Below are 14,421 nucleotides of genomic sequence, written 5' to 3' on the forward strand. Positions count from 1 at the left end.
GACGACGACGACGACGACAGCGACGGCGGCGATGTTGGTTGCGCGCGCGCTGGCTGCGTTTCCTCGCGCGTTTCCGACGCGACACACGGCCGTCTAACGGTGCGTGCGTGTGTGTTGTACACGCGTGTAGGTGCGCGCGCGCGCGCCTCAATACACACACACACACACACACACACGCGCGCGCGCGCGCGCGCGAGATCTCTCTCATCGCTGATATAAGAGACGTCTCTACCCACGCGATGACCCAACTGCGTCTTCTTCCCCGACGACCGATCCCGGCTTGCTACGTGTGGCGTCGCAGGAATCGCTTCGCGCGTGGGAATTATGTTGTTATTTTCCCCCTCGAAGGTCCCGTCAGCCGACATTACACCCGGAGGGTATCAATGGAGGATTTCACCTCGCGACCCTTTATCGAGCGTCGGTTTCGAAATCATAATAGGTCGTAGAACGGGGTGGGAGGCATCCCGGTGCTTTACGATTAGCGAATGTAACCTTTAATTTTTCCTCTCTGAGCTTAATCCCGTTTTCGCATAGACATTTTTTTACGTTTTCGCGACATTACTGAATTGTACGAAAACTAACTCTTTTATAAGATTAGAGATTAAGGGGATGAGTACCAAGAGCGGCGTAATTCAGGGTCTACGCAAATCCTTGATTCAATGTTTGTAATTCGATATTTTTGTTACCCGAACCTTGCATCTTTCCTCGAAAGGAAAGGGCATAAGTCCGAGCTTCACGCTTTCCTGTCGGCCTTTGATACTCGACTCCTTTCATCCCGAAAGAATGCAGCCTTCAGCATAATCGAGGGGAAACAGCATGCGATTATTTGTGCCCTCTATTAAGCTATTCCTGCTCTCATATTTATAATTGTTTTCTATACATTTGTAAGAGTGGAATTTCTCTATGCGGAGATAATCTCTCGCATTCCTATCCTCGGTCCAGCGTTAAATTGACGAATCAGCGTAGGACAAGAAAAAACAAAACCTGACACATTTTGTTATTGTACACGTTATTGTGTCGTTAGCGTATACCGTGTCGCAAAACGCCAGGTCGCAGACGTACTCGAAGAAATTGATAGAAAGTTAAAACACTCAGCCGAGACATAGCAACGGCCCGCTACGTCACGTAACGGCCGCGATGACGTTACCTGCTTGTCTTTAATTTTAATGCGACGGTTACGCAAACGTCATAGGGGTAATTTTCTTTGGCATTTGAAACGGTGACGTTATATACGCGCGACGCGGTGTTCTACGGCCTATGACAGGAACATGTATACTTAAGTAGTAGAGCCGGGTGTATTTTCAGCCGGCACGTTGTCTATACAGTTTCAATCTCCACTTCTTAAACATTTATTTTATCAAATGCGAATGTTCCAATAAGAGAAACCGGCACGATGATTAAAAAAAAAAGTCGAATAATGTAGTACTAATAAAAGGAGCAATGTAGAGTTATAATAAAGATACGAATAGTAAAGAAGAATAATAAAGAAGAATGAGAAATTCAGTAGAAATGCAAAACGGAATAGTCGGGAGGAACGTTTCGATTATTTTACATCTTTTTAAATCTATAAAACAAAGTCAACGCTTATTCGCTTCGTAACGTTTGCGCTTCGGACTCTTTATTATTTATCTTTATTATTGCGTTGTGTATGCTGTAAAACAATTGGTTCTACAGTTTTTGAAAATTTCCATTCGCAAATAGGTATAACTCTTATCAGAAATACGATTGAAGATATAATAAAATTAAAGAAACTTGAAAGTCTTCAAGTTTAGTAATCTAGAGACACATTTTTTTCCCCACGAGTTTCAAGATTTATGTAAATTATGTATCCACAGAGTCAAAACAAATTACGCCTTATGGGATATGGATGCTTGGGGGTTTTAGGGGTGAAAATCTAACAGCAATCCCGTGGCGAAGTCAGCACCGGTCCAACGCGCTCCGTGAGGGAGAGGAGATTTCTCTCTCTCTCTCTCTCTCTCTCTCTCTCTCTCTCTCTCTCTCTCTCTCTCTCTCTCTTTCTCTGACCTCCACCCCTCGTTCCGTATTCATCCCCAATCATCTAGCTTCAGCCCCCGCAACAGGCCGAACGCCCACGCGAGAACGTTACGCGCCCACACGAGCATTTCTCCCCTCCCTCTCTTCCTCCCTCTCCACTACACCGAGAGTCGTGCCGAGAGGAGGAGGGAACATATTTTTTTTCTCGCGTCAGCAGACCGATGCTCGACGACCTCCGCGTCAGGGTTTCCCACCCTTCGACCAGTCGAGCACCAATGTATACGTGAAAAAACAATAAGAATAACAAATATTCTCGATCACATGTATACTCTTTATTATTGTTACTCTTACTTTATTGTTTCTGTAAAACTTAAAGTATACTTCGAGTAATCTATTAGAGGAATATAGGTCGCCTTCCTCATTTCGAGGAGAGGGAGGTCTTTTTATTTTTATCGATTTGGATCGTTTGCTACGTATAATATGCAGAGTATTGTCACGCGAATATCAGTTATTTTTGCAAAGGATTGCAAAGGAATGGACACGACGATGGGAACCCCCGATCCGTTGTTCCTCACAACTCCTGAAATACGTCCAAGACTCCTGGGGGTGACGTCGCTGCACTTAAAGTAATATCACGTCCGATAACATCAACGGACGAGCACTCGTGCGGTTGTGAAGAGATTCACTCCTTGACGAGCGAAACGAAAACTGACATCGAGGTCGTAGACGTGGACTATTTTCGTGCACGTTGCAAATAGCGTTTGCTCTGGTGGCAAATATTTATTTTATTTATACTTTACGTATAAGTAATTTCGATGAAACTCGACCACTTAAGACCCGCTTTGAACGGTCTATAAATTCGCGGAGAAAATTCGGAACGGTTTTCTATTTATAATTTCATGTCGCGTGCTTTTTGTATACGTGTGCAGCTCAGGTTCCCCGGGTTAATTATCCCGGTATATTAGTATATTACACGACACGTCAAATTATAAATAGAATTCTGTCCCGAATTCTTACCGTGAATTATAAATGATCTAGAAGTGAGTTTATAAGTCGAGTTTTAAATTTATATTAGAATATAATAACATGTGTGTCATTTGTTTCTGATTCGTGGCATACTTTACTGATGCTTAAAAAAGCATTACATACTTCAAATTTAGATTAATCTTAGAGTGCTATTTATATTTTATTAATACTATTCTGGATAAAAATTCACCCATATTATTAAGAACTTTATTGGATTCTTTTCTATTTTTTGCAAGGTGTTAGAATAACTAAACTAATTTTTAATATAAAAATATTTTCATAAAATATTATGTTTTTTAAACTCTTATCAATTAAAGTTTTAATAACAAAAACTTTACCAAAATTGAATTAACATCTGGGTGAAAATTTCCCGCAGTAACACTAGGATTTTGAAAAATTCTAAATTTTATATATAACATACATACATGAAGAATTTAGCAAATTTATATATATTTGTATTTAAAAAGTGACACATACATTCATCAATGTGAACAGAAATATTACATCTCACATCTCAAAATTAAAATTGCCTCTGCCGGATTCGTTAGCCGTGATTTATCGCAGGCCATCGAGCATCATCGACGCAAACGATAGGTACGCGATGGATACAAATGGCCGGCTACTATTTCCATTCGTATCACCGTCGTAAGGCGTAATGCTTAATCAATCCGATTTCTCCCTTCTCCTTCCGAACGATCTCGATCGGAAAGGAACGTTCCGAGGTGCGGTAACGAATAATCGTGGCCGTCATTTTTTCTTAGGGTCGGTCCTACTTTCGCGAGTAGGCGAGTCTCCGTTCTCCATGTCGCTTCGCCACTTCGGCGCGAAGGGTTGCGACGACGCTTTTCACGGTGCATCCGCCCTCCTATCGTAATTGACCTATTTTCGTCAGCGTCATCATGATCGTCGTCGTAACCTGCCGCAGAACGCTTGCGCATATTGGTTTGCGCGACGCGGGGGAGGATGACAGGTGCAGCTGGCGCTTCCGGTGAATTTACAAGAGTCCGCATCGGAGAGTTCCGTTTTAATCGCGGAAGAATAGGGGCGCGCGTTCACCCCTTTCGCCGGGGTGTAATCACGCGGAGAAGGATCGCCGTTGTCTCGGGGATCGATCGGGGGAAAGATCCATATCTCCTCGGTTTCAGAAAAGTTTCCGGTAAACTCTTGAAGGGCCTTTGCTGGAGCATTTTGCGTGTCAGAGAAAGAGAGAAAGAGAGAGTATTATGTCATTTTTCTGAAACGCCCGTACGACACGATCGAACGCGGGGACAATTCCACTCGGTGATGGTAGCACGCCTACGCTCGAGTTTTCGCGTGTCAAGATTGAGATTATTTGAAACGAGAGTAGCCGCGCGCCAGAGAGTCGGAGGAGAGGAAAGTTCCCGTCGAAGAGTGATTAAAAAAACGATGTCGTTTCTCGATTTTCCCAACGGCCAAACGACGAGTGAGAAGGTTTCTCGCCGTTCTGAAAAGTTAATTCAATTCTCCGCTGTCCGCGAGAATCAGGAGCGAGAGATTCGTTCGGACGAATTAATTTAGTTCCTCACCAAATGTAAGGTTCTACAATCTTTTGCCTCGCGTCTCTTTTCGTCAACGCTGAATTATCGCGGGAAAGTACCCACGCGGCGACCTTAATCCGGAAAGCATAATGAACTTTCTCTCTCTCTCTCTTTCTCCTTCTCGCGTGTAAATGTTTTGCGCTTGGAAAATCTTATCGCCACTACTTGCCCGCGCGATGATTTACGACCTGCATTCACGTTATTTTCGCGTTCATGTCGGCTCGCTTCCTTTTTTCATCCCGGTTGAAAATAGCAACCGATCATTTCGCGATACGCCACCGTTCATAAGTCGGCATCCAAACAAGCTGACGGAGAGAATGGGCGTATCGTTGACGTGAAAGAAGATCGATTTAATGCAAATTCGTCAAGAGAATAACAATATATAATAATGAGAGTAATTGTGATGCTGGAGAGTGTGTTGCAACGTATTATATTATAATGTCGGAAATTGCGAAAAATACAGAAAGACTTATGAATGGCAACTCCGGCAATCTTTCTCCCTTTGTTTTAATTTCAAAGAGAATAAATATCTTCCTCCTCCCAGCAATATACTTCTATCTGCGAAGAAAAGAGAGGAGAAAGGACTCTGATTAAGATCTTGCCAAATTTTTCTACGTAGAAAAATCTCTCTCATCCCTTCCTTCTCTCTCGGCCCAAGTTCGGTTCACGCGAGCCTGACTGACTGACGCCGAGCGTGTTGAAAGTTCGGACAAAAAAGGAAAACGGACGGCACGCGATATTGGCCGAGTTTCCGGTTTTGCACGCCACACCCACGCTTTTTCCGACGAAATAGGGAAAGCCACAGCTTTCGCGAGCTTTTTGCCTCCGCGAAAGAGAGAGAGAGAGAGAGAGAGAGAGGGAGAGAAAGAGAGAGAGACGGTCGATCGGCCGGATCGACGAGAGGGTTTCGCAAAATCGCGCAAGTCTCCGTCGCGAGAGTATCGCATCTCCTCTTGTTCCCTGTTCCCCTCCCCTCCCTCCGTCTTTCCCGGTTCCATAGGCCGAACTCCCATTGACGTCAGTCTTTGAATCCGCGAAGTGGCGAATCCCCGTGGTACGGTCGGCCAAAGAGAGAGGGCTCGATGGAGGGGGCGAAACGGTACCGCCACCCTCTGAACGGAAGGGGGGTGAGAATACAGTGGCGTCACGCGAGCCGCCACTGTCCCAGCCCCAGCCCCATTCCGACAATCTATTTGCTCGTGTATCATTCGCGAGCGAATTAAAAGGGCGCTCGTCGATCGTCTTAACGCCGAACGGCACGACCGCGGGTGCCGCTCTATTTTTACGACCCTCGACAACTCACTTGTAATTAGATAGTCGGACTTGGCAGCTAGCGCGCTTTTACTATCGCGGATCATAAAAGCACCGGTTGCAAGCGATGAACGATAATAAACGACGCATCGCTGACAGCGTGATAAAACTATAATTAAAAGTAAAAGGAAAAATTTTTTAAACTACAACTGCGCAAATGAAGAAAGCTGCGTGTAAATACTAAATTAAACCGTCTCTCTTGCGCGGTGAGAATTTACAGTAATCACATTTTGTAAGAGGAGAGAGTGTCGGAAACGCGCGAATCAACAGCACGCATTTTATCTGCATTCGTGAGAATATAGTCTTGAGAAGGGGAGGGTTTCGGCGTGAATTCCCGACGGCGTGATTAGCCGATACATTTGCGAAATTAATCGCGCGATCGGGCGTTCTAATGGCACGCGGCTCTTCTCGCGCCGCTCTACGACCCTGGTACGACGTGAAAAATAATGGGTTCGTGGAAGGGGACGGTCCCGAAGGAACGGATCGATGTTCCCGCTGCGTAGTAAAGGACGCCTGTTGATACGCGGCGGGAGCGGCGGTTTCATTCATGAAAACGGCGAAACGGCGCGCTCGGGCCTCGCCTAGCTAGCTCGCGCGAAAGCCACCCCTCCCGACGTTATTTCCATGCAAATATGTGCATTTTCGGAAGCGCAATTTAATATCGTCGTCGTAATTTCCTAAGAGAGACGTTATTCTCTGTCTCTCGAATCGCGTGGGAGAGAGAAAATAATCGCGGGCGCGATCTCCGCGCGGTGGAAGATTTTCGCGTTTGTGATTTTCAAGGGAGAGATAGGTCGGTCGAAGAGAACAAAGGGCATCCTTTCGACAACGCACTGTTGCTTCGAACTGAGCGCTTGTTTAAAACGCGTGATTATAGACATTCTCGTAATATGCGAAAAGCGTGACAAGTGTGACGAGACCACATCGCGTTCTTAATTTGGAAAATTGGCTAACAGAGCGCCGTTTTTCGCGTAATACTTTTGTCATACTTTCACGTGAAAAAAAAAAAGAGCGCCGAATGACTGAAAGATTTTTTTCACGTGTGAAAATCTATGCATAGAATTATCATAATCATTATAATTAAGAAAAAAAAGAGAGAATGTACAAGAAGCGATCATTTGACTATTCAGCTCCATCTGTTGTATTTAATTTTTTTTTTACAAGCTAGTCTAAAAATTACGAAGCCCTTGATTTCGTATCGCCATCTAGTGTTGCTCGTTGTATCTAACTAGTGAAGTTTACCCCTGAATCACAGCATTCTCTTGCGGCGAAACTGCAAAACTGCAATTCGGACTCGAACGATAAACGAGTAGACCAATCACAATCGGCGTGGAGAGTAGGAATTTTCGAGGGTGTTAAATCACGATTGGTTGGTTCGTTTAATGACAAGTGTTCCGTTTGCTTTTCTTTTTTTTACGCGCTCTCAGGTGCTCTTGAGAAAGGTTTTCGATTTTCCTCCTCCGATCTCACGAATTGGGCTGACGCTTCGCTCGTCACGCGGAACGGAAAACCATTTTCATCACGGAGATCATCTCGCCCTTTTCTGCACAGGGGCCCGATTCTTGAAGTCATTCGCAAGAGAAACGTATACGCAAATACTCGCTCTAACTGAAAGTTGTAAGTTTATTGGTTAATAGCCATACGATAGCCAATAAATTTCTAACTTTTCTGTAAGAACAGAATTTGTGAATACGTTTTTCTTGCGAATAAATTCAAGAATCGAGCCCCAGGAGCTTAAGAGTTACCGCGGATTGGCAGAAGAGCGACGTTTCTTTTTGTTTTGGTCGAGCTTCCGCGTTTCGAGTTGATCAGCTGTTACGGTTTTCGAGCTACTCTCAGGTCTCGGGAGTTTCTGTCCCGGACAGATCATAATGCTGTAACCGCCTGTAACTCTCGCGACGAGTCGTCTCTAATTCCCGGAGGACAATGAGTTTCTCGGAGAAAGGACAGGAGAGCATATCTAAGGAGGAATGGATGTCAAAGCTGGAGGAGAGCTCCTATATACAGAAGATGTCGATGAACAACCTAATCATGAATTATCTAGTCACAGGTAATGAGCTCTGGTCTCTCTATCGTGATCTCATCAAGGAAAATTGTCGAAAGTAACATAGCGTTTCATTTGAGCAGAAGGATTCAAGGAAGCTGCTGAGAAGTTCCAGCAGGAGTCGGGGGTAGGTCCGACGGTGGAACTGAGCTCCCTGGACGACAGAATCCGTATTCGCGACGCTATCCAGAACGGTCGTATTCAGGAGGCGACGGATCTGGTAAACCAGCTGCATCCCGAGCTGTTAGACAACGACAGATATCTATACTTTCACCTGCAGCAGTTGCATTTGATTGAACTGATACGTACGGGTAGAGTCGAGGAGGCACTCCAGTTTGCCCAGGATCAGCTCAGCGAGGCCGGCGAGTCGGATGATAATATATTGTGCGAATTGGAGCGTACATTGGCGCTATTGGCCTTTGATGAGCCACATAAGAGCCCGTTCAGCGATCTTCTGCATCCGACACACAGACAGAAAGTGAGCATTTATTCATTTTATTCCGCCAAAATTGTTCTTTATTTAATCCTTTTTGAGAGAGTCTTATAAAATTAATTTTTAATTATTGTTATTTATAGATTGCGAGTGAATTAAACGCTGCTATATTGAAAATGGAGCACAGGGAATCTACCAGTCCTCGACTCAACAATCTGTTAAAGATGATACTGTGGGCTCAAGACGAGTTGGACAAGAAAAAAGTGAAATACCCGAAGATGACCGATCTAGGTAGTGCTACAATCGAGGATACAAAGTAATTTTAATAACAGATAAGAAGAGACTGGAAACGTTCCTCATATTTTATTTATGAATGAGATAAATGAATGTCTTGAATTGACTTATATATGCAATTTTGTTTAAATTATAGTTTATTTTATAGGAAATTATATCTGAATTTTAATCTTGTATAACAAATTAGAGAGAGAGAGAGAGATGGATGGCGTGTAGTATCATTAATGTATTAATTATAATAAGAATGTAATGATTAAACCAATATATATCGTTGTTATAACTGCTCTAAGAAATAAGAATTATTATTGGAATATTTCTTATGTCTTTCAGGACTTGAGACATTAATATGATATAGAAGTGTTTTCAGGTTTTTTATACATGCGATACTACTTACTAGGAATATATAAATTATATGCATAGAAGATTTACATATAATTCTGGCTATCAGGTGTTCTATAATTGTAAAGATACATACAAATATAACGTCTTACAATATGCATATAATAATCATAATAAATCTTAAAATAGTAACAGTCTTTGTAGAGACGCCCATATATCGCAATGATATTCAAAGCAATGATAACAAGTTCGTTTTGCAGAGCAATAGATAATAATTTCATTTTAAGCTTCCAGTTAAAGTTTTCACTTAAAAACCTCCAACGATTAACATATTGTCTCTCATGATTTCTATAATTTTTTTATATATTTCACAATAGTAAAGTTCGGTATAATAATTATTACTAAAAAAAACCAACTACCAGCCAAACACATACTCCATTGCTTTCGAAACTAAACTGGCGGACTTCTGTGGAACGTTTTCCGGCACTTGCGCGGCCTGCGGGCTAAAAGGTTTTAAATGATTGTAACTCGCTGCTAAAGATCTCAGCCTCCGTCGGCTCACGATAGGCGACGTGCTGAATGGAGACTGACTGATTCTGCCCGTCGAGAACGATCTCATGCTTCCGTTCAGTTTGGAACGATTCTCCTTGTCGCAGCCCAGAACGACGCCCTCGTCTGTGCACGGTATGACGCCGATCATGATGGTGCCCGAGACAATGCTGCCATTGCACATGAGGGCCTTCTGCGCCTCCTGCTCCGACGCGCATTTCAGGTGTATCCAGTTGCTCTGGGATTGCGGAGCTGGGTGTTTGTCTACTATGCGAACTCTGCTAGAGATATGGGACAGAACGGCGTTAATGTCGATTGGTAGGAAGCCGAAGACGGTTATCCAATGCAGCAGACTTTGCGACTCGCTCATGGTCAAGTTCATCGAGTGGTCTGGAAATATCAGAGGACTGCTTAATGCGCTCATCATGACTCTGGACTGACTCATGGGTGTGGTTGCGCCAGCTGGAGTTGTGGCCGCCGTCACACCGACAGTGGTTGACGTCAACTGTACATGCGCCACGTCTAGAGTGTCAAACAGTCCACGCGTCGGTGGTCCACCAGTGTGATTCTTCGTGCTCATTTGCGGCGTATTGGGAGTTGTAGTGTTGCCGAATACCGCCTTCTGACGATTGGATCGGTAATCTGGAGATCCGTAGGACACCGGGGACATCAGACTGGCATTGGTGATATTCAAGTGGCGTGGATTGTCTTGAGGGCTCATCACATTGATCTTTGAAGACTGGAATTTTGGACAGACATACAGTGCTGTATGTTAGTAAGATTTAACTACAGTATATAAAATCACACTTACGGTATTAGTGTCACCCAAAAGAAAACTTGGCAAATACGGGGAGGTACCGCCTGGACTTCCGGGACTTTGAATAGGACTGTGCATTGGCGATCCTAGAGTCATCGGTTCCATCTAGTGGGAGAATTATTTTTGTAAAACTCAAGTGATATATCAGAAATAATGATACTAACGAAATTCTACTCTAGAAAATTAACACACAAGTATTATTTTATATGAAACAGAATAAAGCTTCTAAACTGTACATCTTTTAGGTTATATTGAGAATATCGTTCTAATAATTATCTAGACGAGTTTAAGATATTTTGGTTATATTATATTCGGATTACTTACGATCTCGGAAAATTCTTTTGCTCGCAAAGTTTTGCCAAACACTCTATGACAAGTAATAATACTCTCTTTCTCAAATATCTCTTTTTCAAATAAATGGGAAACCGTTTTCGATCATATTTATGTGTAAAGATGGCTCTGATGAGCTCTAGGTAGGCCAGAGCCCAGAGCTTGCTGGACTGGAGCAACGAACGGCCGGAGGGCGGAGGGAGGGACGGATGGACGGACGGGCGGACGGGTGCGCGCGGACCCCCAACCTCGAACCTCGAATGGATCTCTGATGACGCCATGATCTACGTCGCCGTGTCGCACAGCCGCGGAACGTGTAGGCGCGGATCCAGCCAGCCAGGGCCCTTTTTTTAATATCATGAGTACCGTCGGCCGCGGGTCGTCCTACCTCCGGACGTGAGCGCCTCGGACAGCGACCGCCGTCTCTAAATTCGGTAATCGCTTGGTGATCCCGAGAAACGTCCGTCTGTCGGATCGACGACGTCGCGTAAAGAGAGAAAGAGAGTGACGTTATAGAAAGATAAAAAGCGGCTTGCCGAGGTGTGTGGCGTGTGCGTGTGTCCGCCGCATGTAAGAGGATCCTACGGCGGATCCCTTTTCATCGCCGCACGCGCAAAACTAGACGCGCGGAACGAACGTGACTCACGGCGAGAACGTGTGCACGAGAAAGACAGAACCCTAACCCGTGGTGGAGCCGAAGGTAGACTCATCGGCGGCGGAGTTCCGCCCGCACCGGTCTCACCGCGAGCCCCCGGGGGGAGGCTCCGTTGACTCCTGGATCGTCTTCTCCATCTGCGCTCCGAAAACGGAAACGGGCGAAACTCCCTTCTCCTTCCCGCGGCCCTCCCCCCCAGCGAATGACACATCTCGGCGGAACGAACCGAAATCGTAAATCGTAAATAGTGGCCGTCAAATTAGAGATAGATCCTGTAGATGTATGTCACTCGTATCGCGGTATGTTGTTTTTGACGTTTTTTCCAATAAGAAATCTGTTGCTTGATACGCACCCTCTTCTTCCTCTTGTGTGTCCAGTCTCGGAGTGAAATGGGCACTATATATTTTTGCTCGCTTTTTTTGTAGGAGGGTAGCGAGAATGTCCGTGCCACCGCCGCCACCACCTCCACAGGCCGGCGCCTCTACGGGTCCGCCTGTAGGTGACAACAGGGGCTTACTGCTGCAGTCTATAAGGGCAGGCAAAACTTTGAGAAAGACCGTTACCGTGGACAAGAGTGGGCCTGCTGTCGCCGGTAAATCATCTAGCACAAAGATTAATATTGTATTGATTATGGAATTTAAAAATAAAAAGTGTACAAAGCATCACGAGAAATTAACAGGCGATGAAAATTATTTGTTTTTTTTGCAGGGAGAGTGAAAGGCGAATCGACGAGCTCCTCGTTAAATAGTAGCAATAGTAGAACTAATAGTTCTAGTGCAATGAGTAGCAACAGTAGCAGTAATGCTAGCAACGGTGGACCTATGTCCCTAGGCGGTCTATTCGCGGGTGGCATGCCAAGATTGAAACCTACGGGACTGAGAGGGAACATGACCGAGAAGGAGGGACAAAGTAATGTACATAATTCTAGTTTTCTTCACTCGTCACCTGGAGCGTCCCAGAGTATTAAACGTGGCCCACCTCCAGTTCCGCCGCCAGCCGCTCAGAAACCACAGATATTCAGTCAGGTAGAAAACTATTCAATCGATTAGCTCGATTTAATCACGTACGTCGTATCTGTAAAATCGTTGTTAATCTCACAACAGGGACAAAGTACTACTGACTCCACGACGAAGACTCCAGAGGTTATGCCCAGAGGATTCGCGAAATCGTCGACCATTGTGCCTAAACCGTCTGCCGTTCTGCAAAAACCATCGCCGCCACCTAAGAAGCTGAATTTGACGAGCAGCGCGAGCGTGGCGAGGGCGCAGAGCATGCGACTACCGCGATCACCGCCGGTCTTGGCGTCGTCACCGTCTTCTCTGCACCAGTCGCAGGATTGTTTGAACGAGGCTGCCACGCCGCAGCCAATGAGACCTGCAAATCGAATTCTCAGGCCTCCCGTGACGAAACCGCCGTCGCCGCCAATCTCGCGAACGACCGTGCCGACGAGGCCGCCGTCGCCACCATTCTCGCGAGCGGCCGTGCCGACGAGGCCGCCGTCACCGCCGCCGCCGGCCTCGCGGTCGCACACGTTGCCTATGACCGCGATGAGAGCGGCACCGCCGCCGCCGTCGAGGGTCACGGTCACTGCGCCGTGCATACCACCTCCACCACCACCACTCCCACATCGTCCCGCACCTACGCATCAGAGATTGGCACCGCCGCCACCGCCACCGCCGACACCTCCCACCAGGAGTCTGTCGGTGCGCAACGGCGGCGGTCAAGCAGGTTCCGTCGACTTGGAAGTGCGATTCGCCGAGATGTTTCACACCACGTCGACTTTTCCGCCGCCGGAACCCTTTAGGGGCTTCAACAAGGTTTACAGTAGCAGGCATGGTAAGCGTGGTCGGCAAATGGTGTTTTTTAATTTATTGTTATGAAGCATTTTAACGCTTGAGATAACGAAAGTTGTACACTCTTGTTCATTCTAGAACTAAAAACACAGCGCTTCCTACTATGCCGCACATCCATATCCTGAGTACGTGCATGTTGCAATTAAAATTTATTTACGGAATGCGTATATAATTCATATACGCATTTATTACATGGTGCATGTCACACTATTTCTTTTTTTATTATATTGTTTTTCAAGATTTCTTTCGAAGTGTTATACTAACTTCTGTTGAGACTGCTTTTCTATATCTTTCAGCAAAAATACGAAACATAAAAACTCTCAGCGCGTAAGACACAAACAGCTCACATTTGTTTATAATGAACCATGGATATACGCTAAGTTGCATGCTACTAATTGCACTTTCATGAATATTTATAATGAAATTTATAAGCTCACGTTACTCCGTTACGAATGTAAAATAATCGTGGCGTTTCAAAAATTACAGCAGCAAAGCAACAAGCACCAGCTCCACCTCTTCAATCGTCTTCTACTCCTAACACCCTGCATTCGTTAAATACTTCATCTGGGAGTAAACAGTGGCAACACAATGCGACCTCTTTAGCATATTGAAATCTGTGCATACTTAAATCATTGCTTCGTGCATTGATTATTATTTAAAAACTTTTCGATGCTGCCACAATAAAATAAAAACGTTAAATTGAGTGAGCATGAAAAAGTGTGAATCGGCGTAGAGTATAACAGTTTGAGAGAAAGAGATTTCGAATTCGCGCAAACCCAGTTATATAATAAAATGTTTTAGACAATATTTTCTGTACAGTCTATCTTAGGAAAAAATATATTTAATATAGCTTATACCTACATATGTATATGTATAAAACTGTATATCATATATATTATGTAATATATATTTTATATACATTTATACATGTGTGTGTGTACGTATATTATATATATATATAAATATATCTATATATATATAAGAATCGTTAGAAACTTTAGGCCTGTTATTATCTAACAGAAATCTAAGAGATTGAAACGGAAGACACGTTTATTTTCATTCTAAATTAATATACTCATTTAATCTTTTTATTGTTGTATTATATTTTTTCTTATTTATCTCTGTAAAATTAATAAATATTACCACCAAAATCATTAATTCAGGACATTATATGATGTATGATAATTCTTGAATCATTAATAATAATAATTTAACG

General features: G+C 44.3%; 3 protein-coding genes across 6 annotated transcripts; 2 read left to right on the forward strand and 1 right to left on the reverse strand.

Moving 5' to 3' along the window:
• Nucleotides 1-7,204: 7,204 nt before the first annotated feature.
• LOC105837873 (glucose-induced degradation protein 8-A homolog) lies at nucleotides 7,205-8,951 on the forward strand. Its single transcript, XM_012683025.3, has 4 exons — nucleotides 7,205-7,508; nucleotides 7,609-7,941; nucleotides 8,019-8,413; nucleotides 8,512-8,951. Exons 2-4 carry the CDS (start codon nucleotides 7,818-7,820, stop codon nucleotides 8,686-8,688), a joined length of 696 nt encoding a protein of 231 aa, XP_012538479.1. The 5' UTR covers nucleotides 7,205-7,508; nucleotides 7,609-7,817; the 3' UTR covers nucleotides 8,689-8,951.
• A 148-nt stretch (nucleotides 8,952-9,099) lies between these two features.
• LOC105837872 (nucleoporin Nup35) lies at nucleotides 9,100-10,850 on the reverse strand. The gene is made up of 3 exons (XM_012683024.3): nucleotides 10,692-10,850; nucleotides 10,362-10,472; nucleotides 9,100-10,289 (listed from the first exon to the last, which is right to left on the reverse strand). The coding sequence occupies exons 2-3, from the start codon at nucleotides 10,470-10,472 to the stop codon at nucleotides 9,417-9,419; spliced, it is 984 nt and encodes a 327-aa protein (XP_012538478.1). The 5' UTR covers nucleotides 10,692-10,850; the 3' UTR covers nucleotides 9,100-9,416.
• Nucleotides 10,851-10,960: 110 nt separating this feature from the next.
• On the forward strand, nucleotides 10,961-14,375 carry LOC105837871 (actin cytoskeleton-regulatory complex protein PAN1). Of its 4 annotated transcripts, none has more exons than XM_036293757.1 (5): nucleotides 10,961-11,592; nucleotides 11,778-11,944; nucleotides 12,061-12,377; nucleotides 12,456-13,188; nucleotides 13,692-14,375. In XM_036293757.1, exons 1-5 carry the CDS (start codon nucleotides 11,555-11,557, stop codon nucleotides 13,814-13,816), a joined length of 1,380 nt encoding a protein of 459 aa, XP_036149650.1. In that variant the 5' UTR covers nucleotides 10,961-11,554; the 3' UTR covers nucleotides 13,817-14,375. The 4 variants fall into 4 exon arrangements, with proteins under 4 accessions (XP_036149650.1, XP_036149651.1, XP_036149652.1 ...); XM_036293758.1 differs by having other exon boundaries at nucleotides 10,962-11,651; XM_036293759.1 differs by having other exon boundaries at nucleotides 10,963-11,585.
• Nucleotides 14,376-14,421: the final 46 nt, after the last annotated feature.

This window comes from Monomorium pharaonis, chromosome 11, assembly GCF_013373865.1.
Source record: "Monomorium pharaonis isolate MP-MQ-018 chromosome 11, ASM1337386v2, whole genome shotgun sequence".
Classification (NCBI taxonomy): Eukaryota; Metazoa; Arthropoda; class Insecta; order Hymenoptera; family Formicidae; genus Monomorium; species Monomorium pharaonis.

Bases quoted from the DNA above. Each gene is read 5' to 3' on its own strand.
- LOC105837871 (XM_036293757.1), top strand. From the start codon at position 11,555: ATGACACATCTCGGCGGAACGAACCGAAATCGTAAATC. The intron at 11,593-11,777 runs GTAAATAGTGGC...CTTTTTTTGTAG, and splicing joins ACGAACCGAAATCGTAAATC to GAGGGTAGCGAGAATGTCCG. The intron at 13,189-13,691 runs GTAAGCGTGGTC...CAAAAATTACAG, and splicing joins GGTTTACAGTAGCAGGCATG to CAGCAAAGCAACAAGCACCA.
- LOC105837873 (XM_012683025.3), top strand. From the start codon at position 7,818: ATGAGTTTCTCGGAGAAAGGACAGGAGAGCATATCTAAGGAGGAATGG. The intron at 7,942-8,018 runs GTAATGAGCTCT...TCATTTGAGCAG, and splicing joins CATGAATTATCTAGTCACAG to AAGGATTCAAGGAAGCTGCT. The intron at 8,414-8,511 runs GTGAGCATTTAT...TGTTATTTATAG, and splicing joins ATCCGACACACAGACAGAAA to ATTGCGAGTGAATTAAACGC.
- LOC105837872 (XM_012683024.3), bottom strand. From the start codon at position 10,472: ATGGAACCGATGACTCTAGGATCGCCAATGCACAGTCCTATTCAAAGT. The intron at 10,290-10,361 runs GTAAGTGTGATT...CCAAAATTCCAG, and splicing joins TTTTGGGTGACACTAATACC to TCTTCAAAGATCAATGTGAT.